Source organism: Emydura macquarii, unplaced genomic scaffold, assembly GCF_026122565.2.
Source record: "Emydura macquarii macquarii isolate MOO-44397 ecotype Brisbane River unplaced genomic scaffold, CSIRO-AGI_Emac_v2 contig_3343, whole genome shotgun sequence".
NCBI classification, from domain to species: domain Eukaryota; kingdom Metazoa; phylum Chordata; order Testudines; family Chelidae; genus Emydura; species Emydura macquarii.
This window is the reverse complement of record NW_027133480.1, coordinates 1,478,856-1,498,319: the sequence shown is the minus strand read 5'-3', so window position 1 is coordinate 1,498,319 and position 19,464 is coordinate 1,478,856. Positions and strand designations below refer to the sequence as shown.

General features: G+C 40.2%; 1 protein-coding gene across 3 annotated transcripts in view; it reads left to right on the top strand.

Annotated features, from left to right (window-relative positions):
• Positions 1-19,464, top strand: part of FAM53B (family with sequence similarity 53 member B) — a 120,324-nt gene that overhangs the window by 39,027 nt on the left and 61,833 nt on the right. For 2 of the 3 annotated variants that reach the window (XM_067533442.1, XM_067533443.1), the window contains exon 4: positions 12,505-13,220. In XM_067533442.1, the coding sequence (XP_067389543.1) occupies positions 12,505-13,220 (716 nt within the window). Of the gene's footprint in view, positions 1-4,564; positions 4,785-12,504; positions 13,221-19,464 lie in introns of those variants that run through there. The other variant, XR_010917213.1, reaches the window with a different exon arrangement.

Sequence of the window (19,464 nt, the reverse complement as noted above, 5' to 3'; positions counted from 1 at the left end):
GAATCTTGTCATTTCAGTAAGGAGAGCCTGGGTATCTTAAAAAAGTGATCCTTTTGGGTTCCACTGGAGGCAGTGCATGGAGATAGAGAGAGAATTGCTGGCCAATCTGTGGAGCAGAACTGGCATTACATTTTGAGAAGGAAATCCCTGCCATCCTCTTGGCTTCAGGTAAGAGGCCATCAGGTTGACTACAGGGAACTGAAAAGTGTCAAGGAATGAAGGGGCGCTCAGTGGTGGAAAAGGGCAGGTCCCTTCTTTTTAATTTGTCTACACCATTGGCTGCTATTTCTTCAGAACTCAAGATTAGCAAGTCAGTTTTTAGATGGGAGCCGTGAAAGAAAAACCCAGAATGCTCTAAGTGATTCAGTAAGTGGGTCTCTGGTCTGAATCAATATTGAACCAGTATCCCATTTATGTGACAGTGTGCTATGAGAGTTGCTATCTTAAAGATGAGACAAAGTAAAACTCCTTGTACCTGCTGCAGGAGGGAGCCCACTGGCTAAGTACAAGTGTGATAAAACAGTTAAGTCTTGCATTGCTTGCTGAAGCTTGTCAAACTTAGACTGCCCGACTGCCAGAAATAGTGAGCTCCAGAGGCATGGACTCTCTGCAGAGAATACCTTGCAGCTGTTCTGGAGAGATCACCTCCAAGAAGTAATAGGCAACAAGGCACAAGGAAAGAGGCTATGTATCAGAGATCAGGGTCTGGGACTGCTTGTAACCAACACCTTGAACTGCACTTGGTAGCAAATAGTTAGCCAGTGCAGAACATGGAGCATCTGGGGCTTTTCCACTCAAGAGGTGAGTTGCTGCTTTCTGCATCAACTGAACATTCCAGTTGCTTTTCAACAACATCTGCAAAGCTTGGACATGAGCTTTCAACAGAAGGCAATCACAGGTCTTTTCTCATTCCTCCAGCTGTTTGCCCCTGTCTACCAGCTTCACCTCCACCTTATCCTGATCGAGCCAAAGTTGTTTTACTCTCATCCACATCTCTACTTCTGACAGGCACTGGGAGAAAATGGAAGCTGCAAAATTCAGAGTTGCTGAAAATGAGATGTAGCGGGGAGTGTCATGTTCCTACAGATGGCATTGCAAGCCAGAGCATCTCATTGTCTCCCTTGGCATCTGTGCATACACACTAGACATTCTGGGTGACAAGTCAGAATCCTGCAGATTCTGCATGTGAGAATCCTTGAGGACGGAGAGTAAAATACTTATTATTATTCTCATTAGAAAAGAATGAAGCCCAGCCTAACTTCATGAACAGTGGCATTAAAGGCTGCTAATAGACCTAATAAAAACATCATGGAACAACTACATCAGTATCCAGAAGAAGACTGTCAATAAAGAATAGCATTCCCATTCCCATACAATGTCTTAATCCAAACATAAAGGGACTAAGATTTCCCATCATCACCTTATCAGAAATATTTCCCATCAATAGTAGGTTAGAGACCATGCTATAACTGGAACGGTTTGTGGCTATTAAATGCACCATAGTACTTTCCACATGAGTAAGTCAGTCCCTAGTGAAATTCTTATTTGGATAATTACATTTGGCCTGTGTAAACTGACCATCAGTTTCAACAGGATATGGCATTCTGCTTCACTTCCTTGCCCTAACTGTTGGCTAGTGTTGCTGAGCACTGTGGAACAGCTGCCATGTTCCGCCTCAGAAGGTTGGCTGCAGTTCACTGGTGGATGGAGTGGGGTAATATATATATATATAGTTTGCAAAGCCCTTTAAAATTCTGCAGACTTAAAAAGTGATGCACAACTGGAATATCTTGTCATTCATTCGCAGACCCTGTTTCTTTTTAAAAGAAATTATTTTATACTATTATAACAAATGAATCACTATGAAAACTTGCACAAAAGCTTCTCAATTGCTCAATATCAATACATCATAAAAACGTTTTGTGAAGGAGAAAAAAAAATTACTGAAAACTACCCTAAGGGAGAAAAAAATGAACTAGAACTTGTAAATATACCATATAATTTAGATATCTGATAAAGCATTAAACATTATGAGAATCTATAATAAACATTAAGCTTTATAGAGAGCCATTAAAGATTTGATAAGTCAGAAGACCTAGCATAAGAACCGTTTTCCAAATGACCTAATGAATCCTCTTGTTTTTATTTTGAGATAAACAAGAAATTCTCTCCCAGAATAATAATAATAATACTAAAAAGATTGGTGCGTTGCTGGAAAGAGGACCGAAGTTGAAAAACCTAAAGCCATAAATTCACCCCTGAGCAAGAATAATTTCTTGTGCCTCGCTTGAGTGGTCGTCGAAACATCTGGGAATATAAGAATTTTCCTATTATGAAACAGAATTTTTCCATTTCCCTCCCACACAGCCGGCATTACATGCCCGCAGTCAAAAGGCATGAAAATGTAATGACAGTTGTGGCAGAGAAAGAAGACATTTTATTAGAAAGTTTTGGTATTGTCTCTTGAGCTGACATATTAAAGATTTTCTGTATCTGAGGGGATTGGGGTGGTGAATTCTTTTAAGGAGTTTAACATTTCATTAGCAGTATCAACTACCAGATATTGAAGAAACACCCAGTATCTGAATGTCCAGTATCAGACACCTTTGTGGTGGGTGGCTGTAAAGGAAACTAGATAGATACTATATTAAAACTAATGTTTCAGGCTATGTATTATAGAATTAGACAACTCCAGTCAGCCTTTTATTATTATTATTTTTATTATGATAGTACCAAAGTCTGTCTCAGGGCCCCATAGTACCAGGCACTGTATACACAGCGTAAAGACATCTTACAAGAGGCTCAAACTGTAAAGAGACAGGATAGACAAAAAATAATAACTAAGCAATATTTCATAACTAAAGAACTCTTTGCTCAGCAGAAAATCAGGCTCATAGTTTCGAATGGAAGTTTATACATAATGGTTGAGTTCTTTAGCTACTGAAAAGAGGAGGATTTTGTATGAGGCACCAAAATGACAAGGGTAGGTCATGAGTATTACACCCAAGTAAAAATAATGTGTTTGCTTTTGGTAAGTTTACGAAACTCATTGTTTTGGCTTCATTGTGTTCAATAAGGATTGTTGAATCATATTAATGCTTTATAAAATGCACTTTAAAAAAGCAGCCTGCCCTGTTCCTGGAGAATTTACTCAGAATTTATTCCAGTTTAGTACTTTGTCAAGAATGAGTCCCCAATAAAATATGGCGATAAAGAAAATACTGAATTTCATGCTTTCGGCCTGTGACACTGTAAGTGGGACTGAAGCGAAGTTTCTTTAACTTCTGTGGGCATGTTTCTACTCAAAGTGAATGGAACCGATGTCAGTGAGATTACTTTAAGAAGCAAACATGTCCAGTAGTGTTTGCACCACTGGGGCTAATGTTATTAACATAGCTACGTGGAAATGGTTCTGAGATCTATAAGGAGGAAAACCAAGAAGTCAGAAGAAAAACTGATAACGAAATAAAAAACTAAACCAAAGCGAAAATGGAGCATACAGCTTCAGACTTCATCATTATATTAGCCTTATACAAGGTGGCTTCTCCTTGTGGTAAGGGCTACAGCCATACCATTTTAGTCTGCTAATTGGAAATGTTGCCTTTTTATTTGAACAAGACTGTTTTGCAGCTCTATTTCCCACAATAAGGCATATTTTCCCTTCTAATCCATCTATACCACACCTCTTATTTCTGAACTGCAATTTCCTTTGAAAACAGTTTGTCTGTGGAAGGTTCCATCTAAATGACTCATGGCTGTGTACTTGTAACAGGAAATATTGCTCAGAAAGCAGCTCCAACGCTGCATGCATTGCCTAGGCTTTGCTCTTCAAGCCTGCCTAACCATGAGAGCTTTGTTCAAATTTGCTCGGATGTGTATTCGTGTGTTAGTGTATGCATGTGTGCAGTGTACCTATCGGCATCTGAAAACAGAAAGAAGCACAGCTGGGTAGAAAAATAGAGGGATATCTAACTCCACCAAGACTGGGAGAGCTGTATCGAAGGACCGGTTAATTTGCTGAGAAATAGGGACTTTCCCTCCTAAATAAAGATAGTTGGCATGAATGGTGTGCAGACCACAGACTTTGGTGTGTTGTGTTTGTTCTGAAGAGAGAGATTTTGGGACTATCATTTTCATTTCCCATTGAAGCATAGCTGCATGCATCATATTTTAGTTTTGTTTGTGAAACAGGAAAGCAGGAGTACTGGTGTGTGGTTCTATGTCATTGCCGCCAACTAATTACAACCATTAAATTTGTTCCACATTTAGAAGCCATCTCTTGCACATAAACGGTACAATGGAAAATACAGACTGCCTTTCCCCCTGTGCACAGAATGCAGAAAAGGCTGAAATTTAAGTAAAAGAATATGTGAAAAAGTGAATTAGATTCAAACTTATCACAAACAAGACATGCACAAAAAGAAATGTTTGTAAATATGTGTCGTTAGACTGGGATCTAAACAAAATTCATATGCCAAAAAGATTTTTTAAAAATTGATTGAACCCCATAATTACTTTACAAGTTGCTGTAATAAATTATTGATTAATGTAAATTATTTCACAGGAAAAGAACATAGAGGAAACATGAGCAGAAGGATCATCCATTATGTATAAAAAGGAACCGTAAAAATATTATAGCAGCACATTTGCGTCGCTATAGTTAAAGTTGTGTCAGCATTTTAATTGTACACCGTTATTTTCTGTGGATGTTAAAATTTACTCTGTGTCAGCTGAGGAACACATTTTTAATTACATAACATTAAAAAGCATTTGGCCATTTTGAAGCTGTAGAGATGGAAAAAATGGCAAAGTTTCCTGTGTTTTTTACTTGTGTGTGCACGAGTGTGGTGTACACTACTGTAATTCAGAATCGGGCTAGTTGTTTCATATGAAGTTTCCTGAGACCCTAGTTAGTCCATAACGTGGACTAAACCAGGGGCTCTCACAACAAAATTTTTGGTGGTCTCAGAAAGCAGCCACCAACTCTTGCTCTGACAATTTTTCCTAAAATAATTAATTAACTTTAGGAAAAACAAATAAATATGCACATATGCATGTCTAAATCACTGTAATTTATTTATATAGAGTTTTTTGCAGACTCAATAATAAAAATAATGTAAATTTGTCTCTATTCTTTACTGGACCTATACAGAATAGAAATACAAATAAGGTGCTTTGCATGTTCATGTCTTTTTTTGTAGGTTTTTCTTTTACTGTTTTGGTTACTTTTTTTTCTTTTTTAGACTTGCTAGCTAGTAAGTCTGCTTTTGTGAAAAGTGATATTTGTATGTTTGTTAATATCACTTTTCACAGCAGCAGACTTGCTAGCTACCTGTAAAGCAGTGAAAAATGATATTAAAAAACATACAAAATCACTTTTCATAGCAGACCAGGGACAAATTAACCCAGGATGGGAAGGTAGGTAGGATGGCAGTGGGAGCCAGGGACGATGAGGGGATGGATGGGAGGCTGGAGAACGCAGTGGAGGCCTGGGGGGATGGCAGTGGTGAGTCTGGGACCAGCACTCATCGCTGTATGGCTGGGGGCTGGAGCCAGATCCTGTGGCCCCATGCCTGGAACCAGAAGCCCTGTAGCTGGTGGATAGAGCCCGCACCATGCAGCTGAAGCCGGGGACAGAGCCTGAAGCCCCGCGGTCAGAGCCCATGGCTGGAGCCTGCTGTTGCATGGCTGGGGGATGGAGCCTGCTGCTGTGTGGCTGGAGCCCGGGGCTAGAGGATGCAGCAGGGGCCAGGGGCGATGGGAGGATGGTGAGCCTGGGGTTGGAGCCTAATACCCCACAGCCAGGGGATGGAGCCTACCACTGCATGCTGCCCACCACCCCATAGCTGAAGCTGGAAGCCTGATCCCCACCACTCCTGGTAAGATGGGGAAATCACACCAGCTGCCTGATCTTCTGGCATTTATGGCTCCAGAGGGGGGCAGGGCCCAACCCCTGCTGGTGGCCCTGGGGGAGGGGCCTACTTTGCCCCCCACCCTCCCAAATCACCACCTAGGAGGCTGTGGCCTCACAGAAAAGCCCCTGGTGGCCACATTTGAAATATGGTGCTCTAGAAGCTTGAAGGTGGAATCTGTATCCCTGCAGCAGTATGCTTGGAAGGTTGCTCATAAGTTCTAGTCGGCTGATGATTTATTTATTTTTATCTTTGAAAATAGAGTCTTTAATTTATTATGAAAAGAAAAAATTACAGAGTCTCTGCAAACAAATAGAAGAAGAAAAGTGGGACATTGCTGGTCCATGTTTGGGCCTTTCAGCTCACAGTTTCTTTAAATAAACCTCAGCGTCACAGCCTAGTGGATCTTTCAGCAGGCCATACTTTTCAGATCTGTTCAGAGGTCCTTTAAAGTCCCCTTTAATGTTAATGCTCTAATTTCAGATGACATTTTCGGTTCTGGGAAGTGCTAGCTCTTCCTGATCCAAGGCAGATTGAGTGGCCTAGAAGTCACTGCAGAACCAGTAAGCTACACAACTAGCATTTAGGCAGAAAGCAGCAACGTCTGAAGAGATTCTGTAGTGACAATAACCTAACCCCCTCCAAATGTCGTGGCTCTTGCCTCTGAAGTCAAGAGCAGGTTAACCAGACACACATTTCAACGCGCATTTTGCTAGAACACTTCTAAGACAGTTTTCCTGGTTCATGGACATGCAGGTGAGATGTGTTGCAGTCAGTTTTACAAAACCTCACTGGAAATTGGAGACTAGGGCTAGTTTATAGCAGGATTTTGTAAAATGGTTCATAACATAGCCAGGGCCTATTTACTCTGGCCTGGAAAACTTGGTTCTAGGAGCAATCTAGTTTATACATAGTTCTTCTGCGTCCTGGATCCAATTAAGGGGTGTGGTCTCAGCATTTGATTTGGGGTGGGTGAGGAAGTCCAAGTGATTGATCAAAGGCTAGGCAGGCAGTGGTGTGAAGGAGCAGAGTGTACTGAACTTAATGCTAAGGAGAGTGACTACTACTACTACTGGCCTTCAGGGGTGTCTAGTGCTAGCAGCTGCAGTATCTCCTCCCTCACCTACGACTCTCCTAATGGTGTGAGGCCTAAATTGTTTTGAAATGACCAGATTTAGAGTGGAAAATGGGTAATATTCCATTTTAAAAAAAATCTGTACTCTTCAAAATTAGATGATATAAATCTTTATTTTTTGCATTGAAGGAAAGTTCAAAATATCAGCATGTCAATAGCTATTTAACAAGTTATCAAAGATCCGAAGTTCGGGTAAACCATATTTCACATGCAAGCAGTTTCAGTTCCAACTTTCCGGCTTGCCTTAATCTCTGAACAGAAGAAAACGGCCAGCACGCCCTAACATTAAAAGCACAGGATGTGTTGGTTCTAGCTGAGGCTTGTTCGTGGCTTGGTACTTAACAAAGTTAGTATCAACCACAGTTGAGCAGACAAGTCTTAATAGCTGTCAACCACAGCAGATGTAGGTGGAACATTAACATTAATAAGCAGGCCATGGACACCTATAGGGTAGTTTATACTTCCAGCATCTTTTCGCCCACAAGTCTGAAATGCTTTAGGTTCTTAGCTTTTTGCAGAAAACCACATCTTGTTTGGAGTCATTTGGTTTATGTCATGAAATAGCACCAAGTGTCAGAACAAAAGAACCAATGTCAAATAGGTGTCATCTGAAGCTAGGGTCATCATATGATTGTTCTGCTTTGCTCACAAAGGGCTTTGGACCCTCTATAGTTAATCAGGTTAATCTGTGCCTGTGTTAAATATGAAAGAAAATGAGGCTTGAAGACAAACCAGGCTTTTCAAGGTTAGAGGAACAAAGTCAAAGCTGTCAGGCTCTAAAACGTAGCATCTAAAAAAAAATACTGGGCCAAATTCATCCTTGAAATCAATTAAGTTACAATAGCCCTATGTAGCCCTATATTTTATTGTTCGCCTTATGCAGAAAAGCTGTTTTCTGTCGCTCTCTTAAGCGATGTCCGATACAGCTTTAAGTTGCCTTCTCCTCAAAAGCAAACTGAGGGCCTCTACTCACTGAAGTCACTGAGCGTGTATCTACACTGGGAGCTGGGGGCATGATTCCCAGCTCGAGGAGACATACACATACTAGCTTCCCATTGAGCTAGCATGCTAAAAACAGAATGTAGCTCCAGCAGCATGAGCAGCGAGCTTTCCTGAATATGTACCTAGGGTCTCTGACTGGCAAGTACCCAGGGCAGCTAATCGTCCTGCTGCTCAGATTGCTGCAGCCTCATTCTGTTTTTAGTGTGCTTGCTTGGTAAGAGCTAGTGTCCGTCTCCTCAGGGTAGGAATCACACCCCTAGCTCCAAGTAAAAACTTATTCTGAGAGTTTTGCCATTAATTTCAACGAGAGGTGAGACTGAACCCCTCAGGGCTTGATCCAAAGTCCACTAAAATCAACGAAGACTCCTGTTGAGTTTAGCAAGTTTGGGATCAAACCCCTAGTGAGAGCTTTGAATGCACAAGGAATGCAGGATTGGGCTGGATTGGGTGAATGAGATAGCAAAAGTTAGAGGGTTAGATAAGAGCTAGGATTTTAATAGTATTGCAGCCTTGGTTTGGAGAGCTGGATCAGACATGGCCACGTGTCCCTGTGAGGCTGGACAGCCTATAAGGTTGGAACACTCTTTTTAACTTGCTGCCACTTCATGCCTGCCTCTCTCTTTTGTGCCAGAATACTGCAGCATGAGTAGCAAGCAACTGTTTTCAGACTTCTGCAACTCTCAGACACAAAGAGACGAGTAAAGGAAAATTATTCATTGTCAAAGTTCTCTGGCTTTTGTGGTTTAATGTTACAACTTGAAGGTGCTCAATTGTAATAGTTGTATGTCATTTCCTTTTCTTATTGGAGTGTTTAAGAAAGAAAGAAAGAAAGAAAGAAAGAAAGAGGGAGGTTATGGGGAGACAAAGCATTTCTCTGAGCACAGGTTTTTAAAACTTCTATAAAATTAGTTTCTGGGTTCCTTTCCCAGTTGTGCCACTGTTTCACCTCCCACTCTTTGTCTTTTCCATATAGATTGTAAGCTCTGGAAGGCAGGGACTGTCTCCTTTTCTGTGTGTTGTACAGCCCCTAACACAATGGAGCTGTAACCTCAACTGGGATCTTGAGGTGCTACTGCAATAGAAATAACAAAAACTACAATAATAATCTGCCTGACAATATCTGTGTTTTGGGAGCTTTGAAAACTATTTAATGATGACCAAATAGGTACCACAAAAGTGCATCTGATATGCTCTATAAATACCAAGCTGTAGGATAAAAAAAATAGGAAAAAACCTATTAGACATACGCAATAAGCAACTTGACATTTTCAGTTTTATGATTGTAAGTTAAATCCAAAAATAAGTGGCCTGAGGGCCAGCAATATTTCTTTTTAACAAACTAACAGAAACACCTTTTTAATTGCAGCAGGGAAAAAAAACACCTGAGATTGGTAAAGTTCTTCTTTTGTTGCTTCTCTCCCATTTATAAATGGACAAATAAATGTTCTTGAACAAAGCAGTGTCTTTTGAGTTGAGGAACTCTCATGGTAAATTTTATGTTGGAACAAATTTCTGCAGCTGTGTAAACCAAACTGAAGTTTGTTAAAAAAAAATTAACACATTCTTAACTACAGCAGTATGAAGGGCTCCCCTACAATTAGTATCAGTGTTTAGAAGATGAGAATCCTATTTTTAAAAAAACCAGCAAATCCTTTTTTTCTTAGAGGGATTTTTTGAGTCATTTAAAAACAAAACCCATGCAATATCCTTTTTTTCAGTTTAACATCCCATCAATTTCAAGGTTAACATTTATTTGCTGTGAAAACCATGTCCTGCGTTATCATGTGATGTTTAAAAATAATAATCCTATACTGATGGACTTCAAGCAGGCTAAAACATATGACAGTCTTCATGCCGTAATTCTTCAGCACTGAGAGAGCCCTGCTGAATATGGCTGACTGAACATATATTGAATCATTTATATGGGCCATCGTACTGTAAAGGACATTGCACAGTAGGACTATTGCTATAGTCTCCTTGGTAGCACACTTCATATGCAAAGAGAATTCACACTTTCCATTGGTAAACAGTACATTTTGCAAGGCTTTTTCTACAGTGAAAAGGAAAAAAATCTTAAGTGTTGCTCAAGATAATATTGTGCCTTAGATTTTCTTTGTAGTTTTTAAAGATTTATAGCTGTTTGTGCAAAAGTGATGTTGAAAGAGGAAGGTATCCTGTATCCTCTTGTAGCTCACCAAGGCCTTTTGTGAAATGCGACGTCTAGGACCTGAAGGTCATGGCTGCTTGCCATTAAAAATTAGCTTCTATTTCTGTTTCTTTTGTCTGGTGATCTGACCTGAGAAATCTCTCTGATGGCTGCATTAATAAGGGGGGGAAATAATAAAGATCTAAACACAGATGTAATTGTTTAGTGCATATTTCTCACTCTTCATTGTGTTTATTAAAACGAGGAAGACAGCAATGGTTAAAATAGAACTGAATTAATAGCTATGGCCACAAACAACATCTGGCTCTGCAGTTACTACGTGGCATTCTCTTGGAATTAGAGATAATAAAACTCACCCAATGCAGTGAGAAATGAAAGGATGTCAACCTAGTTAAGTGCCAAATGATGGTAGTGCCTAGAGCTGTAGATTAAGACTACCTAGTTCTTTTAAAATCAGCACTCAATTACTTAAGTAAAAACAAAATCACACTATTTTGATGTGAACACATGAAAACTCTGCAGCAACAGTTAACTGATATATATTGCCTCTGTTTGCAACAGCAGTCTACAAAAACAGTTGCCAGTCATGCATGGTTAGGCGATTACTTTTTTCCATCAAGGCTGTTGATGGCATAGTTCTAACATGATTTTACTGTTGAATGTGAACAAGGATGTTTTTAAAGAAACTCATTAGCTTTAACCGTGCTGTAGTCTATGGGCGACTTGTGTAGTGTCATTGACTTCAGTAGGACTATCTGCGTGAATATGATCAACAGGATTTGCACTGCGCTCCTAAGTGGTTAACAATGAGATATCTGAACATAACTGTAACATGGATTGCAACCTTCTTTCATGTAGCAGCTATCAGTGTTCTAACCATAACTATATTTGTAAATATTTTAAAATGTAATTGTGAGCCTTTGTATGGAAAGGCAGGACAAATGTTATTCACAGAGCCTCACCAGGCATATGCCAATTGATGGACCTGATTTATACACATGGAGATGTACTCAATGGGAAGTCATGTTGGCTTTTGTTCTGCTATTTTAGAAATGCATTAACATTTCCAAGTGAGATGGACAAAATTGACAGAGAAAAAAATTTCCATGTAGATTTGTTGAATGAAAGAGAGGGGAGAAAAAGAATAAAAACTAAACACACATTGACATGTCCCTTTAAATGCAGAAGTATTTAATTGCTACAGTGTCAGGTTTATCACAAGTATGAACAATTTATTGCATTATTTATGACTGAGAATTCCAAAGGAACTTAAAAGGTATAAAGCACCCATCTCCCACTGAAATCGTCATTGTTCTCAGATGAAAATTGACTGAAAAGGCTACTTTGAATTCTGAAGAGACTCAACAATATATGCTACTAGCAAAGTAATGGCCAACATTTTCAAATATGGGTTCACTTCAATGGGAACTGTAACTACTCAGCATCTACCATATGAAAATAAGGCTATTTACTTAGGTACTTGATTATGGATTTAAGTGTCTGATGTTAGGCATCCATGTTTGCAAATTTTGATCAAAGCAATTACATTACAACATATTGTACATAACATACAAACCTCCACATACTGTTAGATAATCATAATGTGTTGTTCCTCCCTGCTCTAAGACCATTCTTTTTTTAAATAGAAGAGCTGTAACAGGTATCCACTGGACCTCATTGGAACTTACATGTATTTACTTCATTAGGCTTGCTATCTTAAGGACAACTCCAAAGAAAACCTTGGAGCCAGATCCTCAGCTGGTGTAAATTGGTGGAGCTTCATTGATTTAAGTGGAGCTACACCAATTTATGCCAGCTAAGAACCTGGTCCTTGATATTTAATTCTTATTTTATATTTCCTTTAGATTCTTATAATGATGTAAACCTCTCAGGTAATTGTCGCTTGTAGATGCTAGAACTAAACACATGATTCTCAGGCATATTTTATCACAGAGAAAGTGATTATTGTATGCTTTTGTAAAGCTAAGTTCACCTTCATTAGTACTCTTTGTATAGTCTCTTTTTATAGTAGTTTAGTTCTATATTAACTGTTTTGCTGCTGCTGACATTATCTATCTCTCCGCCCATCCAACTGAAAGCAATCATTTGTCAAGCACACTGGGAAACCATATTCCATAGGTTAATTAATTTATATTGGAAAATGTCCCATGTGTTATTTTTAGTAAATGGACATAGAAAATGAACCAGTAATTCATGCTAATGTGTGTGTATGTGTATAGAAATATAGATATATAAAATATATATATTTTTTATAATTTCTAAACTAGAAAATGACAGATGGAGAGATCTCAGCAGTGAAGATGGCTCAATATGGCAAAGAGAGGCAGTTAACACATGTTCAGTGACCAACTTGATTAAAGACCTCAGTCTTAGTGACCACAATGGTAACCCATCAGCACCTCCAAGCAAACGCCAGTGTAGGTCACTCTCTTTTTCTGATGAAATGTCTAGCTGCAGGACATCATGGAGGCCTCTAGGGTCAAAGGTCTGGACTCCTGTAGAAAAGAGACGGTGTTATAGCGGGGGAAGTGTCCAACGCTACTCCAATGGCTTCACCACCATGCAGCGGAGTTCAAGTTTTAGCCTCCCATCAAGGTCAAACACTCTTTCCTCATCATATGACCAGTCTGGATTTAGCAACACATTTGGATGTCAGCCATGCCAGGGGCTGAGGAGGTCGACCACCTACGGACAGGCAGGTGACATCTTGGGTTATGATCACAATTCTGTAGACAGTAGCCGGGTGGACATGCAGAGGTCCCTCTCCTGTTCACATGATCAGTTTTCCTCTTCGGAATATTGTGCACCCTCAGCAAATAGCACACCTGCCTCAACACCAGAGCTGATGAGACGCTCCAACGGGCTGTCCCGAAGCCGATCTCAGCCATGTGTCCTTAATGACAAGAAGGTTGGAGTTAAACGACGACGGCCAGAGGACGTTCAGGAACAAAGACCTTCACTGGACCTTGCCAAGATGACCCAGGTAAGGCATAGTTATGTCACTAACAGGCAAACATGGGTGGCACAGACATTTACAGAACATACTGAACATTTACATGTGGATAGAACACAACATAAATTGGCAGCACCAACATGGGATTATTATTCAGTCAAAAAAAGCCTAAGCTTTAATTGTTTCCATTTGGGTTAAAATCCACTTTCTTCTGGTTCAGTTATGTTAATTTGCATGAAATAGATGTGATTGTTATGGAGAAATTTGTTCCTTTTGTTAGAGCAGAAAACTAATTCCTCTTCAGTTGGTTTTGTAGCATTATTCTTTTGAAACATTCCTTCTTTTCTTTCCTGCACACCGAAGCCTGTAGCACATCTCACCATTATTTCCTCATGGTGTGTATTTCTGCCAGAAATAATTTTTAAAGGAGAATTTGTGTAGGAAATGCTTAGGGGAGAGGAGCTTTGAGAGCATGCTGGAGAAAGTTAAGACAACATCCAGGGTATTCAGCACTAATTTTATTACTAGTTGGCTTTTCACTGCTAGGAACTGTACTGACTATTAATGGTGACTTCAAGCAGTCTTGACTCCTGTAATTTTCCACTCTGGAGATGTTATGTTTTATTTTCAGTTATAAACATAGGGCAAAACTTTTTTCCTCAATCCGCAGTGCAGATAAGAGATTTGAAGTGCGTATCTGAGAGGATTTTGCTCCATAGCCCTCAATCTTCAAGGCCCAATTATGTGATTTTGGCCTTTAAAAATGTGTGAGAAAGAATCAAAATGAAAGGATACATCAAAGAATAACCCAAGAAGCAATTTCATTTTGCATATATAAAGTTTTCTTTTCCATAATCACAATTTTATGATTCAGCATTTCTAATGTCAATAATTTACAACAATAAACTCTGTGATAACACCAGCTTTGTGTGGTACAGAGATAAATTTAGGTCTAAAGATCCCATGGCTCCTTTTGCAAGAGTAAGGTATTTACCCCGCTGTCCTGGCCAAATTCCAATTTTTGTTATTACATTCTGCCTGCCAAAAATTTCCCCTAAAGTTTCAACTGCATACAATATTTTTTTCACTCTCTGTTGTATAAATTTGCTGTTAAATAGCTGTTGCATTTCTGCCAAAGGTGACTGCATTTCAGTAGTATAGTTCATACTAAAGTTTAGTTTATTGCTAATAATAAAACTAGTGACTACTAAGCAGGTATGTTTCAGAAATAGAGTTGCAAATTTCCTTTCCTTTTCTTCACCCAGTGTAATGATTTCTGATCTTATGAACACATTGTTCCTTTTAGAAGAATGTGATATTTTATGACATTTTATGGTTATATTGTTCAATTAGTTCATTTGTGTTTGAGAAAGTGACTGGTCTGTTCTCTTCCAAAGAAGCTTACAAGTTAAAAAAAGTCAGAAAACAGCATACTTGGTTGATGCACTGTGATCTCCATTTGATAAACTGCATCGGTTTCATTTAACATGCTTAGCTTATCTTATCAGCTAATAAACTAGATAGGTAGTAAAAGCAACTTACACATGTTGTTATATTTTATTAGCCACAAGTTGGCATCATTGGCATCATCAACTGGCATCACTGAAGGCCTTTTCATTTCCTTGCATTGGTGGAAACATTTTAAAAATATAGTTATGTACATTTGTGCCCACATATATAGGTTACTTCATTTGCTCCAGGCTGATGTCCAAGAAAGCGGTGGTGTTGGTGGTAGAAGTGGGAGGAAGAGATAAAAGGGGCTGCTTGGAATGAAAACACTGTTGGTGGCTCAGTGTTCATCCATAAATCTCCAAGTACATTACACATACATAAAAGTGGACAGTAGGGGATTTATAATCCCTTCAGGGTAAGGAGCTTTGGGAGAAGCGAATGCTGTATGATTTGGAATAATTCTGGGGATTTAAATAGTCTGAAAAACACAGGAATATAATGGGCTGGCTTGTGCAACCTTTGCATTGGTGAGCACTTACACAAATAGTAGTCCCATTGGCTTCAACAGCAGTACTCACGTGAGTGAGTGCTCACCATCATGGGGGAGGATGGCACAGTCTACTTCTAAATAAAGGTAGAGGCAAATTGGTAAAGTGGTGTGGAGAAGACTGCATTATGCAGCTGGAGAAGCTTTTACCTGGTACAACAGTCATTCTCTCTCTCTCTCTCTCTTTTTTTTAAAGAAAAAGCAGAACAGTGGCCTAGCCACGCTACCTTGTGCCAGACAGTCAGCTACCTGCCAAGCATGGTCCTTGAGCCCAATGTCTCACTCTCAGGTCACAGGGCTAACGGGTGCTACAGAGGCAGCAGTGCACTCCACCCATGTGGGGGAGGAAGCTCTTTATGTTACTATGCAGAGAAGCCTGAGCCTGATTGAAGATCGCCTTTGATAGGTTTCAGAGAGGGCCTTGTGAGCTGGCACAGACAGGGAGGGCAACTGCTATGACAAAAGGCCTTGAAGGCAAAGGAAAAATGTGCAGGAAATCAGGGTGCGGAGCTATGGGACTTGGGAGCACATTCTCCAAACTAGCTGAGTAAGAGCAGCCCGGAAAATGGATCCCACATTGGGAAAAATCTATTTTCCAGCTACCTTTTACTTAGTGCCTTTGTGCCAAATAGAAGAATAAACTCCGATTCCTTTTGCAGCAGCTTCTCTTTTAAGTTCAACTTCATCCCCAGCTGCCTCTATTTCTGAGTGACAGAAAAGGACACATCTGCCCCCTGTGACAAAGGCCTTTCAGATCTCAGGGGCCCAAGAGTTCAGGGTCCATGAAAGGGGATGATATTCATTTTAAAAGAATGCAACCAAAAGTTAAGTCACATACTGCAGAGGAAGGAGACTATTAAAAAACTTAGAGGCCATTTTTGTAAAATCTTGTCCTGGTGCCCAGTGGAAGAAACAAACTATAATATTCAGTATCCGCACTCAGCTGAGCTCCCTCCTATCTGAGTTATGATTATGCCCTGAGCCGCTCTTTCCAGTATTTAAACCTATGTGACGCTGAATGTATTTTATGTCCCCAAAACATTTTGCATTTTAGATCTGTAGAACAAAATAATAGCGAAAAATAAAGGCAAGGAAATGTAATGCTACACCCCTGGCTGTAGTATTCTGAGCACAGTTTTCACACACGAAAGGTTTCTCTCTTCTGACTTTGGTTCCCACGATGGACCCAAGCTAAAAGGGTACAGTATATCTGACAATAACCAATACTGAAAAGTGCAATGTTCTTGCAGCCTGCAGGTGCCTGCTGTGCAGGACAATGCTGTACAATAAAAATCCTCTGCAGGAATGGGTGACTGCATCTTTATGACCGCACACCCCCCTCTTGTGTGATCTTACCATCTGGATGGAGTGAATTAAGCAAATTAATCGCAAATAATTATCGAAGTCATGGAAAGCCCAACATTTTGAAATGATACAAGGACTCATTCAAGAAATGTAGCCTCCATGTAATTGTAATTATAACCACTCTGTTTCACAACAGAAGTTGCTTTAAAGCAGTGCAAGGAATCGGTCACATCCCTCTGATTTACGTACAAGGTGGTTTCATTTATAGTTCACAAACAGCTCCTTGCTGTAAAAATTCTTTATGAAACATCTCTGGCCTATTACCTTCTGTGTTTAGCTGCAGCACCCTTAAAAATGACACTATATGCTCTACCGTAGGGCAGGGCTTAACCCAAAATCATTTATTTATAGCATCAGATTTTTGCAGCTCCAGAAGCATGATCAAAATTTTTCTTCTTGGTGCTGCCCTGCCACCACACACGGGTGACTATATTTTTTTGTGGCTCCCTTAGTAACATGTTCATTGAGGGAAAAAAAGTCAGACGGGATGGTGTTTAGGCTTTTGAAATTGGGATGATAATGCAGTGATGCCCACTGACAAGAAATACAGATGAAAGCAGGAGGGAGGCTGCTCCCGACGGATAAGGCAGTGGACTGACTCAGGAGAGATGCACTCTCTTTCCAGTTCTGACAGTCTGTGTGTGTGTGACCACAGGCAAACCACTTCATCTTTCTTTGCCCAGGTTTCCTCAAAGGGAGACTGTGAGATCAAATTCAGTAATGCTTGGGAAGCACCATGAGATTCTTGGGATAAAAACCATTATAGAGATACAGAGCATAAGAAAAAATATGCTTAGGAGGAGCTATGCTCTTGGCTAGTTTTTGCATCCTGGCTTGTTTTGTGCCTGGGTAACTTGACACGCAGCATATGCACAGTATCCCGCCCCTTGTCTGTTCTAGGCTAGAGGGGTTCTTATACTGCATGCATCACAGGTGATAAAATGGATTTGCATACAAACCCCAGTGTTGCATGCATACACGGGATGGTCATTGCCATTATAGAGACTCAGGAGAGATGCACTCTCTTTCCAGTTCTGACAGTCTGTGTGTGTGTGACCACAGGCAAACCACTTCATCTTTCTTTGCCCAGGTTTCCTCAAAGGGAGACTGTGAGATGCATACAAACCCCAGTGTTGCATGCATACACGGGATGGTCTTGCAAATCTACCTCGGAACATTTTGCTTGTTTTATCCAATGACTTGTGTACAGAAAGATGTGCATGCCCAAAATGCCCCATCAGCAAACTCAAAGGGAGTGGAGGGTACTTAGATTCTAGTAGGAGGTGCTCAGGACCTTTCAGGATCATACCCAAAGGAGATACAGTGCCCCTGGATACCAAGTCATTTCATGTGCCTCTCTGGTATAACTGCATTTGTTGCAAGAACAGCTGTTGAATTGAATAGAATGAATAAAATAAATTTTAATATTTTTATTCATTGAGTTAATCAGAGAGTCTGCACAAAGGCCCCCAAACTTTCCTCCATCTTGAGCAGGATTTTGGACATTGTGCGAAGAGCAGAAAATGATCTGTACAAATCCTGGGGAAGGGAGAGTTGCAGAGATGGAAGGGGTGGCAGGAAGAGAAGGGGTCAGAAAAAGGCAGACCCTGATCACCAGGAGCCATCACTAGTTTGCAGTTTCAGCCCATGGGACATTGCAGGAGAATCCAGGATCAGTCAGCACCATATTTGGCAGTTTAAAAACTACAGCGGGAAACAGATATAAGAATCAAATACCTTAGTCAATGCTTTTTTATTGATATTCTCACTGCAGTTTTCTCAATGTAATAGTCTGTGCTCTTTTTGTTTTCTTGAGTCTGTCCATATTGAAAGTACGCATTGTATTCTTTCTAAATGTCAGGACGAGAGAGACTAGAAAATGAAAGTGTAACTGATTGCCTCAGCCTACACAGTGAAGGCTGGAACAGCTGCTTGGCAACTTTGTAAATACTGTTAATAATTGTTGGTGGGGCCTGTTTGAGCTAAACAGAGGCATTCTCTAAAAACAGGAAAGTAGAGAATAAGTCATCTGTCTTGGCTCATCATTTTGCATTAATACGTGTTAGGCTGCTAAGAAAATTAAGAGAACCATTGAGCTGTAGGTCTCTGTGTGTGCCGTGCCATTTGCTGTGGCTTTATGAGTTATCCTGCCGTAAGCTGTCAAGTATTATCACAAAAGTAATCTTCCTAAGGTCACGGCGATTGTGAGCTCTGCAGCTTTGATCTCACATTAAAAAAATATTAATGAGTTTATCTTTGAAAATGCCAATGAAGCAATTTTTTCAAAGACTCCTTGCAATTTTCTTCTCTTTAATTGTTGGCCATTTGCAACTAAAGATTATAGAAAAGCCACTGAGGCAGTATGGCAGGTTACACTATGTATCTCTTATACGGGGCAAAGAAATAAATCCTGCTTTCTATGCGTAAGAGAGGCAAGTGTTAAAATGGAGCCCCACCCTTAATGAACAAGCAGTCTGGAGCTCAAAGACATTTGGGACGTTGGTATGGGGGAGAGGAGACTTAGTGCGTGGCCCAATGAAGTCAATGGGCATCCTTCTCTTGGCTCAGCACATACACAAATGCTCCAGGGAAGGCTGCAGAATCCAGGCCCGGGTTGTGAGAGAGAATGTAAGGAACTCCTAGAAGAGAGGGAGGATGGTTTTGATGCTGAAGAGAAGAGCAGGAGAGCTGGCTTTCAGTCCAGCTTTGTTGCAAGCTTCCTATGTGACCATAGGCAAATGACTGAATTATTCTCTGACTCCATGCATAAAATAAGTATAATACTTTCCTAGCTCACAGGGTGTTGTGAGGAAAAGTCCATTAGCATTTGAGAGCTGCTCAGATGTGACCAGCAATGAGGGCTGTTGAAGTCAGTAGATAGCTATTTGAATGTCAGAGGACAGATGTGGT